This window comes from Pelobates fuscus, chromosome 7 (genome assembly GCF_036172605.1).
Source record: "Pelobates fuscus isolate aPelFus1 chromosome 7, aPelFus1.pri, whole genome shotgun sequence".
Lineage (NCBI taxonomy): Eukaryota > Metazoa > Chordata > Amphibia > Anura > Pelobatidae > Pelobates > Pelobates fuscus.
Genome location: NC_086323.1, coordinates 161757863 through 161769376, shown reverse-complemented (window position 1 = coordinate 161769376; position 11514 = coordinate 161757863). Strand labels below are relative to the sequence as shown.

Below are 11514 nucleotides of genomic sequence, written 5' to 3'. Positions count from 1 at the left end.
GCCAATCAGCTGCCGGATCACAAGGAACAGTACGGGGAGTCACGAGGACCAATTCATTTCTAGTACTCATTAATGGGCGGAGAGCCGAGCTGCATACGGTAAGAGAAAGGCTCTTAATGCCTGGGGCACCTCGGCCTGAGGGCGGGCTACTAGCGCCCTACATGAAGATGGTAGTCAATAGCTCGACAGTCATTGACTTGGCTGTGCGTCAGGGACACTAGATTCAACCCTGAGCTGTGGGTGAGAGCCAGTGACCAGGCGGCTAGAAGGAAGGTGGAAGTCACTGACTGTGGGCTGGTAGGAAGGTGGGAGTCACTGGCTATGGGCTGGTTGGACTGTGGGAGTCACTGGCTGTGGGCTGGTAGGAAGGTGGGAGTCACTGACTGTGGGTTGGTAGGAGGGTGGGAGTCACTGGCTATGGGCTGGTTGGACTGTGGGAGTCACTGACTGTGGGTTGGTAGGAGGGTGGGAGTCACTGGCTATGGGCTGGTTGGACTGTGGGAGTCACTGGCTATGGGCTGGTAGGAAGGTGGGAGTCACTGACTCTGGGTTGGTAGGAGGGTGGGAGTCACTGGCTATGGGCTGGTTGGACTGTGGGAGTCACTGGCTGTGGGCTGGTAGGAGGGTGGGAGTCACTGGCTGTGGGCTGGTAGGAAGGTGGGAGTCACTGGCTATGGGCTGGTAGGAAGGTGGAAGTCACTGACTGTGGGTTTGTAGGAGGGTGGGAGTCACTGGCTATGAGCTGGTAGGAAGGTGGGAGTCACTGGCTGTGGGCTGGTAGGAGGGTGGGTGTCACTGGCTGTGGGCTGGTAGGAGGGTGGGAGTCACTGGCTGTGGGCTGGTAGGAGGGTGGGAGTCACTGGCTGTGGGCTGGTAGGAGGGTGGGAGTCACTGGCTGTGGGCTGGTAGGAGGGTGGGAGTCACTGGCTGTGGGCTGGTAGGAGGGTGGGAGTCACTGGCTGTGGGCTGGTAGGAGGGTGGGAGTCACTGGCTGTGGGCTGGTAGGAGGATGGGAGTCACTGGCTGTGGGCTGGTAGGAATGTGGGAGACACTGGCTGTGGGCTGGTAGGAATGTGGGAGACACTGGCTGTGGGCTGGTAGGAATGTGGGAGACACTGGCTATGGGCTGGTAGGCAAGTGGGAGACACTGGCTATGGGCTGGTAGGCATGTGGGAGACACTGGCTATGGGCTGGTAGGCATGTGGGAGACATTGGCTATGGGCTGGTAGGAAGGTGGGAGACACTGGCTATGGGCTGGTAGGAAGGTGGGAGTCACTGACTGTGGGTTTGTAGGAGGGTGGGAGTCACTGGCTATGAGCTGGTAGGAAGGTGGGAGTCACTGGCTGTGGGCTGGTAGGAGGGTGGGTGTCACTGGCTGTGGGCTGGTAGGAGGGTGGGAGTCACTGGCTGTGGGCTGGTAGGAGGGTGGGAGTCACTGGCTGTGGGCTGGTAGGAGGGTGGGAGTCACTGGCTGTGGGCTGGTAGGAGGGTGGGAGTCACTGGCTGTGGGCTGGTAGGAGGGTGGGAGTCACTGGCTGTGGGCTGGTAGGAGGGTGGGAGTCACTGGCTGTGGGCTGGTAGGAATGTGGGAGACACTGGCTGTGGGCTGGTAGGAATGTGGGAGACACTGGCTATGGGCTGGTAGGCAAGTGGGAGACACTGGCTATGGGCTGGTAGGCATGTGGGAGACACTGGCTATGGGCTGGTAGGCATGTGGGAGACATTGGCTATGGGCTGGTAGGCATGTGGGAGACATTGGCTATGGGCTGGTAGGAAGGTGGGAGACACTGGCTATGGGCTGGTAGGAAGGTGGGAGTCACTGACTGTGGGTTGGTAGGAGGGTGGGAGTCACTGGCTATGGGCTGGTTGGACTGTGGGAGTCACTGGCTGTGGGCTGGTAGTCACTGGCTGTGGGCTGGTAGGAAGGTGGGAGTCACTGGCTATGGGCTGGTAGGAACGTGGGAGTCACTGGCTATGGGATGGTGGGAGTCACTGGCTGTGGGCTGGTAGGAGGGTGGGAGTCACTGGCTGTGGGCTGGTAGGAGGGTGGGAGTCACTGGCTATGGGCTGGTAGGAGGGTGGGAGTCACTGGCTATGGGCTGGTAGGAGGGTGGGAGTCACTGGCTATGGGCTGGTAGGAAGGTGGGAGTCACTGGCTATGGGCTGGTAGGAAGGTGGTAGTCACTGGCTATGGGCTGGTAGGAAGGTGGTAGTCACTGGCTATGGGCTGGTAGGAAGGTGGGAGTGACTGGCTATGGGGTGGTAGGAAGGTGGGAGTCACTGGCTATGGGCTGGTATGAAGGTGGGAGTCACTGGCTATGGGCTGGTATGAAGGTGGGAGTCACTGGCTATGGGCTGGAAGGAGGGTGGGAGTCACTAGCTATGAGCTGGAAGGAAGGTGTGAGTCACTGGCTATGGGCTGGTAGGAGGGTGGGAGTCACTGGCTGTGGGCTGGTTGGACTGTGGGAGTCACTGGCTGTGGGCTGGTAGGAAGGTGGGAGTCACTGGCTATGGGCTGGTAGGATGGTGGGAGTCACTGGCTGTGGGCTGGTAGGAGGGTGGGAGTCACTGGCTGTGGGCTGGTAGGAGGGTGGGAGTCACTGGCTGTGGGCTGGTAGGAGGGTGGGAGTCACTGGCTGTGGGCTGGTAGGAGGGTGGGAGTCACTGGCTGTGGGCTGGTAGGAGGGTGGGAGTCACTGGCTGTGGGCTGGTAGGAGGGTGGGAGTCACTGGCTGTGGGCTGGTAGGAGGGTGGGAGTCACTGGCTGTGGGCTGGTAGGAGGGTGGGAGTCACTGGCTATGGGCTGGTAGGAGGGTGGGAGTCACTGGCTATGGGCTGGTAGGAAGGTGGGAGTCACTGGCTATGGGCTGGTAGGAAGGTGGGAGTCACTGGCTATGGGCTGGTAGGAAGGTGGGAGTCACTGGCTATGGGCTGGTAGGAAGGTGGGAGTCACTGGCTATGGGCTGGTAGGAAGGTGGGAGTCACTGGCTATGGGCTGGTAGGAAGGTGGGAGTCACTGGCTATGGGCTGGTAGGAAGCTGTGAGTCACTGGCTGTGGGTTGGTAGGAAAGTGGAAGTCACTGGCTTTGGGCTAATAGGAAGGTGGGAGTCTTTGGCTATGAGCTGGTGTAAGGGTGGTAGTCACTGACTATGGGCTGGTAGTAAGATTGTAGTAATTGAGTAGAGGGCTGTGATGTGAGTGGGAGTCACTGTTGGTGGGTATGGATTAGTATGGAGGTAGGGTCTCTAGTTGTGGACAGGTCTGAGGGTTGGACTCACTGGGTAGGAATTTTAAATGACAATATGAGTCACTGTGTATGGGGCATGGTTGAGGTTTGAAGTCATTGGTTAGCCATAAGATATTAGCTTGTACAAGCTTTAGACATTCTAAGATTTAGAGTTTCTTGGTAGGCATCAAACACTGGGCTGGGATTAGTCCATGCAATGCCTAAAAGTTCAGCCTCTACACTGGGGAAGGGGGGATTAATTGACCATTCACCCGACATTTCTGTATTTATATCTTTTACTGATATCTTATACTTGGGTCATCATGGTGGCCTGTGAGGTAGGCATGTTCTGGTTCCATACTACTAATGATGTGGTTTACTTTACCCCCTCTGACTACACATCTGTCATTAAATACAGATATCGTTGTCCTTATTCTTTTAGCAATGAATGTGGCTATCCAAGCCTGCCTGCTGAGTAATATTATCTCTCTGCACTCATTAATTATTTACAACTTTACTAATCCAACATTTCAAATAAATAAACAGGGACACTTCTATTTTAGTGGTGTAAGTGGGGTTGTGGCCAGCAGGCTGGATTGTTCTGAGAAATATTAAGGAACCTATTAATCACAATTTATGCAACTAAAAATGAATTTAGAACAATAACAGTACAGCTTATTTACTCAGAATACTGTGAGTATGATTGCTGTGGAGTTCAGACACACCAACAATATGGAGCTTATTGAAAAGATGGATGTTAGGATAGAAAAGTGGGACAGAGGGATTTGGGCCCTAAATAGGGACAATTGGGGGATATGGTTACACATTGATTTAAATGAACACATATAGTTTAAGAAAATAAAATTTTTAAACATTTGGATTTGCAAATAAACAAACATTGAGTAACCATGTTTTCACAGCTGTGGGAAACTACAAAATCAACCTATGCATTTTATTCCTTTTTCTAATTATTATATTCTGTAATCTAGATAAATGGTCATATTTAACTATCTTTAAGAAGTTGAACATAAAAGCCAGATCGTTTTCTGAAAGCTAACAGGATGTTATTTTAGGAAATGCAAAATTGATCTATATCTGGCAGCAAGAGAATCATTTAAGCATTGTTAAATAACACAATAACATTTATAACAAGCAAATGTTTTTTTTAGAGCTGGAGCTCATTGTGTAGTTTTCATTGCTGAACACATTATGGACTACCTGAGGACCATGTAAGATGAAATTAAATATTTGATCAGAAAGTATTGAGTGCTAGTTTTAACCAGATATTTGACCTTTAATCATGAGCATCTTTTGTCTTTTGAGGTCTAGCATTGCCATATGTATCGGGCACCGCTTAGATCATGCATAGCCAATTCCTTGCCTGATCTTAATGTGATTTTTAAATTGGGGTCTGTTCAGTTTTCACTCACTATTATTTTCAAGCCTATGCTCTTTTGAGATGTGTCGTGGAGGTGAGTATAAAATACACTTACTTCCTCTATACTTCCAGGTGCAGAAGTAGACTCTTCTCAATGCATTCATGTGATCCTTCGAATCATGAGTCCATGCACGCTGATGATCCTACACCCATGGTGTCATAGGAATACAGTGATTTACATCATATGTCATGCTTTCTGTTGACATTGAAACATGACATCACATGAAGTAAATAATTTAAAAGAAATAAAGAAGATATGAAAATTATGACAATAACTTTTAATTAGTTGTGTGTTTGTGCAAAGATCTCAAAGGGAGACACAGTGAAGTTATTCTGTACCTTTCTATATAAACTCGTTTTTTTTTTTTTTAAATTTTGAATCATGTGAACATTCCCCCAAACCATTTAATAGTTATAGAAGAAGAGTGTGCCCAAAAGGTATTCAGTGGATACACAGGCATGATACTTTCATCCTTGATCTTTTCAAATATATGTATTTTGTAAAATGAGCTACATATTCCACCATCTCAATTGCTGGTTCTGATATAAGAAATAAATGAGAAGAAAATTCCTCAAATTCAAACTTAATTTAGATGAAGTTGTAATGGTGACCAAAATGTACCTTTAAGTGCATCTACTGACATAGCCTGACAAGGAGGGGGAAGGGAAACCATTTGTAACGGAACCTTCCGTTAATGGATGCTTCCTAGCTTGTGCCGAGGACCACAACCACCGCACCGGACACCACAACCACCGCAGACTCCACAACCGCCGTAGCTTAACTGGAGTCTCGCCGTCTTCCTTCCACCCTGGCTCAGCTTCTGTCCTCCAGGACCGTGTGGGAAAGACCTCTCCTCCAGAAGAGCGTGTCAGGAACAAACTCTTAAAAGAGCTAAGTGATTAAAGCTCAGAGGAGTATGCAGAGCATAGCAATCCCCAGTGTGAGTATAGTTGTCCCCTCCAATCACGAGACAAGACTACGTGTTGAGGGTCAAGCAGATCTCATTTACTTGGCACCAAAGGGCCTTCTTTTATGCAGGGTTTCCCTACATAGGACCACCCACAGGGTTTTACAGAACAACCAATAACACACGTACATTACAGAAAACACTCCCAGCAATTATACACAAAATCCTCCCCCTCTGCCTGTGATATAATTATGGTACACAATGGGTTAACATAATTATCACAAGCAGGAAAAATAGTTTTTATACATGTACTATAAAGTTAAAACCACACATCCAATCTTCATAAAAATATATATAATATATTATTAATCAGCATACTTGAAATATGAACATACTCAAAAATCGTGCAAATCTTTCCATTAGTTCAAAAGTTAGTCGGATGTCCTTTGTGACCGACCGCAGGCACATTTTCCTGCCCAAAACGGTTCCATAGATTTGGGCTGTGCGGTCGGTCAATTTCACACTGAAAAAATGACTAAGTCCCATTCGAACGTGCGTTCGAATCTTCGAACCGGACTTAGTCTCTGTGGCTGAAAACTCAATGCAGGAGAAGGTAAGGGTCAGCGGTGTTCGTTGAAATGTGTAGCCGATTTCAGTTCCATGGATTTGGCTACACATACCGCTGACCTCGTTCGAATGAACAAAGATGGCTGCCGCCACGTGTTCGTTTGTCGAATGGCGGCCACTTCGACTACTTCGGCTGCATCCGAAGTGGCAATTTAAAGCTTCAGAACTGCTCCAATACAATTTAAAGGGGCAGCAAGAGTCTTTTAAAATCCAATCTGCTAAAATAGTCTTTAACAGGCAATGTCTTCCAGGGGCCATAGTCTTAAAGGGGCACTGTTCACCAAAGTCACAATGTGCCCACCGACGGTTCTTAAAGGGCCATACACAGTCCAATAAAAGTCCATAAGCCCAAATGCTGATTTAAGAGGGTACAATCTCCCAGGGGCCATAGTCGCAGGGGAGGAGGCAGGCAAGCAGGCCTCTCCAGGACAAAGTGGCGAAGGACACTTCGTCACACCATTAATCAAGTTTTATTCTATTTTTCAAATTTTAGTACAGGATGGGTCAGTGATATGTGCCACATAGTGACCTGGAACTGCGAATGACATATATATATATATATATATATATGTGTGTGTGTGGTTGTATATATATATCTGCTGATTTAGTTTAAAATGATATAGCGACTTATTTTTGTATTTCTGTAATATATGTTTATGTTCCTAACCTTTACTTTTCAGACACTTGAAGAAACACATAGTGCATGCATTCGTCTGCATTTAAATACCTGTTTACAACTGAAAATAAATTGTGTGAGCAAATGGATAATGGAGACTGGGGATACATGGTAAGTGCAATTATTGCCTTGTTAATCTTAAAGGAACACTATGGTCACCTAAATTACTTTAGCTAAATAAAGCAGTTTTAGTGTACAGATCATTACCCTGCAATTTCACTGCTCAATTCACTGTCATTTAGGAGTTAAATCACTTTGCTTCTGTTTATGCAGCCCTAGCCACACCTCCCCTGGCTATGATTGACAGAGCCTGCATTAAAAAAAAAAAAACTGGTTTCACTTTCAAACAGATGTAATGTACCTTAAATAATTGTATCCCAATCTCTAAATTGAACTTTAATCACACACAGGAGGCTCTTGCAGGGTCTAGCAAGCTATTAACATAGCAGGGGATAAGAAAATCGTAATTAAACAGAACTTGCAATAAAGAAAGCCTAAAAAGGGCTCTCTTTACAGGAAGTGTTTATGGAAGGCTGTGCAAGTCACATGCAGGGAGGTGTGACTAGGGTTCATAAACAAAGGGATTTAACTCCTAAATGGCAGAGGATTGAGCAGCGAGGCTGCAGGGGCATGTTCTATACACCAAAACTGCTTCATTAAGCTAAAGTTGTTCAGGTGACTATAGTGTCCCTTTAATGATTTGTAATTTTAAAATAAAGGTTTTCTGTATTTCATTGGTCTCCTCCAGTCATTGTGGTTTGTTTACAGGTTGCGTTTTAAACTTAAACCTGTCAAAGATTTGAATTTTTGTCATGGAACTCTTGCAGTCCAGTTTTATCACTCATTGGTCCAAGAAACCAAGTCAGTAAATGTGGTGATTTAATGCTGTTAGCTCTCCAAGGGAATCTGCAACTTTTCAGATACTCTGCCCAATAGGAGGGTCAATATAGAACAGACTTGCTTGATTATACTGCACTAGATCATTCCATTTGATTGATACTGGTAGTGAGGATATGAGAGGTGAGCTGCAGATATTGCAGGATTTGAAACTCAGACCAGTTCTTCTAAGAATACTTATAAAATAATAATTATAACATTACTATAATGATATAAACAATACCCAAAAATGTATTCATTAAATACAATTTTAAATTTAATGAGACAAATATACTTCAAAGGGGCACTCTATAAACCAAAACCACTACCAGGTAGGCGCTGTAGTGCAAAGGGTCTATGGTTACCACCCCACTTTTTTTGTCAAATCATTTGTGAGCAGTTTAAAGCAGGACCATCAGGGGTGGCAGCACTGTCCCCCATCCCAGTCAAAAGGTAAGAAGGGAAGGGGGATATAAAGTTGTATATATTTAAATTAATCTGTGTCCCCCCCCTCCACCTCCACACACACAATCCCTCCAAACATATTCACACACAGCACCATCACACATACAGCACCCCTCACACACACCCATGCTGCACTCTTCACACATACACACAGCACACTCAACACACCGTGCCCCTCACACATACAATACTTCCAATTATATATATACACACTACAGCACCCCTGACAAACACACACTGCACCACTACACACATTACATTCCAGATACACACTAGATCTCTTACCCATCTCTGGATCATCTAAATTACACATACTAGATCCCTATATGCACTCTGAATCCTCTACACACACACACTAGATCTCCTATACACACTCTGGGTCCTTGACACACTAGATCCCCTACGCACACACACACACACACACTGCACCACCTACACAAACTACATTCCTGACATCCAAACTCTGGATCCCCTATACACACACTACATTCCTTGTAAGCAAACACATACTACATTCTCTAAACATACACTCTGTACAACCACTACACACACTACATCACTTATACACACACACACACTACAGCCCGTATGCAAACACTCGCTACATCCCCAATACACACTACGCCCCCCTATACACACACTCTCTACAGCTCCTAGCCACACATATTACACCACAAACACAAATAAATTTACCTATTTACAAAATACCACAACACAATCAGCTCACTCTACACGCACGAAGGCACCAAAACCATGCACTATACTCTTTCCTGGCCCTTTTGTCCTCTGGTATCGCACTTATGGAGACACCAGAGACAAGCTAAACGTAAACACAGCGCAAGCATGTTATTTAATTTGCTTGCGCTGCGCAGAACAAATCAGCAGGGCTCTGCGCATTGAACCAACAGGCTCACTTTGAGAGGGAGCGTGCTTGTTATTAGTGATGACAAAACACACCCTCTCTGGCTCAGCCCCCTTCTCAGGGGGCCGCTGTGATTGAAAAAAGGCCGGGGCCAAATTTTTTTCCCAGTCTGGCCCTGGCCTTTGCGGTCAGAATCCGGTCTTATCCTGTGTTTACTGAATAACCATGTAAATCTTTATGACATTTTCAGACTGATTGTGTTGAAATTTCACTGGAATTCCAACGCAGTCAGTAGATATTATAAGACAAAGTAAGGGGCTACTTTGTCTCATGCATTTTTCCTGCACTTGACAAAAAGCAGAAGTTAAGCCATCAAGTTTTGGCAATTCCCCCAGCTTTCACTAGTTATGATTGTGAGGAAAAGGGACTTGTCTATGGTGGCCTCTGTAAACTTGTAGGATCCTCCATAGACCTTAGTTTTGTACACTTGCGCATGTGCAAGAAAACAGCACTGAAAGGACAGCTTCAGGTAAGTAAAATGTACCTTCTACTACTACACCCCTGTGCCACCGCACACCAAGTACTATGTCAGCCTCAGGGGTCTTTGTGAACTATGCAAAAAACACAGGAGGTGACACATCCACTTTAACTAACAAACAAACAGTGCTCTGCCCGGCATCCAAATATTCAGCCTTCTAAGCTGCATTGTTCAACCTGACCACTAGTAATAAAATAATAATGCTGAGGTGTAAATTCTCTGTCAGCAAGGAGAGGTTAGTCGGTGGATGCTGGGAAAAGTAAGAGTATATAAATTACTCCCAAACAGTTTGAAAAAGAAGAAAAAAAAAGTTGGACGGCACCCAGAGACTCTTACTTCTGAAACCACTATTTTGAGATAAGGAAACTATGGTATGTAGATGCCCCTTTAATTATTAGAAGTACACACAAGCTTATAATATTACACAGATTTTTTGAATATTTGATAAACTGGTCTGTAATTTTTTTTTCCTTATCCTAGTTTTGCTGTTCTGCTGAACCTTCTAGCATTTTTGTGTGAAGTTTAATATTTTATACTGTTCTTGGGTTTTAGATGACTGATCCAGTCACACTAAATGTTGGAGGTCATGTCTATACCACATCTGTGTCCACATTGACTCGCTATCCAGATTCAATGTTGGGAGCTATGTTTAGGGGAGATTTCCCCACTGCCAGGGACTCACAAGGCAACTACTTCATTGATCGTGATGGAGCACTGTTCCGGTACGTGTTAAATTTCCTACGATCATCGGAACTGACATTACCAGTGGACTTTAAGGAATGTGACTTGCTTCGGAAAGAAGCAGATTTCTTTCAGATTGAGCCCTTAATACAATGTCTCAATGACCCCAAACCCCTCTATCCTACAGACACATATGAAGAAGTAGTGGAATTGTCAAGCACCAGAAAGCTCTCAAAATATTCTAACCCTGTTGCTGTCATAATAACTCAACTTACCATTACAACCAAGGTGCACGCCTTACTGGAAGGTATTGCCAATAACTTTACCAAGTGGAACAAACACATGATGGACACAAGAGATTGTCAAGTCTCTTTCACATTTGGGCCATGTGATTACCATCAGGAGGTCTCTCTCAGAGTCCATCTAATGGAGTACATCTCTAAGCAAGGCTTTACAATTCGCAATACTAGGGTCCATCACATGAGCGAACGAGCAAACGAGAACACTGTAGAACATAACTGGACATTTTGTCGATTGGGTCGAAAAACTGACGACTGACTGAAACACATGTACGCAGTACCCACGAGGCAGTGTTATGAAGAAACACTTTTTTTTTGTTCTCACCTATTTATTAACAGCCATTGTAGCTGGACATTTAGAAAACCAGGCGCTGCTTCATAGATGTTTCTGCATATGGCATGCATGTTTTTGCCTATAAAACAAGTTAACTGTTTAATAATAATCCCTCCCTGCTTTAATATTACAAAAAAAAACAATGCAACCCTTATCTAAAATATGGTATTTAAATGCTTCTCTGTGCAATTTCCATTTATACATGAAAATCAAACCAGAATAGATCAGAGCATTTGATCAAACTCTTGACTCCCGGCGCATTTTTGGTGATTTCAGAGTGCTGTAGCTTTCAGATTACCTAGGACATTTTCACCCTATTAAACAGCTAATCATTGTTATTCACTATGCCAATGGAGTACATTTGTAACGATATCTGGTATTATATTGCAAAGAATGTGTAACACACTCAGAATGTCTGGGTATTTACCGTAATTGTCTGTGAAATCGTTTCACTTATAAATCAGTTTGAGATTACTCTTAAGTCATAAAAATGTAACTTCTGTCTTGTGCTTTATTAAAAAAAAAAAAGACAATTTTGTTCTTATGATCTGGTCTTCATTTAGGACAAATTTACAAAGTCATG

General features: G+C 45.0%; 1 protein-coding gene across 1 annotated transcript; it reads left to right on the top strand.

The window, feature by feature from the left end:
- Positions 1-32: 32 nt before the first annotated feature.
- KCTD6 (potassium channel tetramerization domain containing 6) lies at positions 33-11498 on the top strand. Its single transcript, XM_063426863.1, has 3 exons — positions 33-98; positions 6881-6987; positions 10170-11498. The coding sequence occupies exons 2-3, from the start codon at positions 6904-6906 to the stop codon at positions 10854-10856; spliced, it is 771 nt and encodes a 256-aa protein (XP_063282933.1). The 5' UTR covers positions 33-98; positions 6881-6903; the 3' UTR covers positions 10857-11498.
- Positions 11499-11514: the final 16 nt, after the last annotated feature.

What these genes read in the sequence shown, in the direction of transcription:
- KCTD6 (XM_063426863.1), top strand. Translation starts at nt 6,904, where the DNA reads ATGCATTCGTCTGCATTTAAATACCTGTTTACAACTGAAAATAAATTG. An exon ending in ATGGAGACTGGGGATACATG is followed by an intron (nt 6,988 to 10,169) that starts GTAAGTGCAATT and finishes CTTGGGTTTTAG; the next exon opens with ATGACTGATCCAGTCACACT.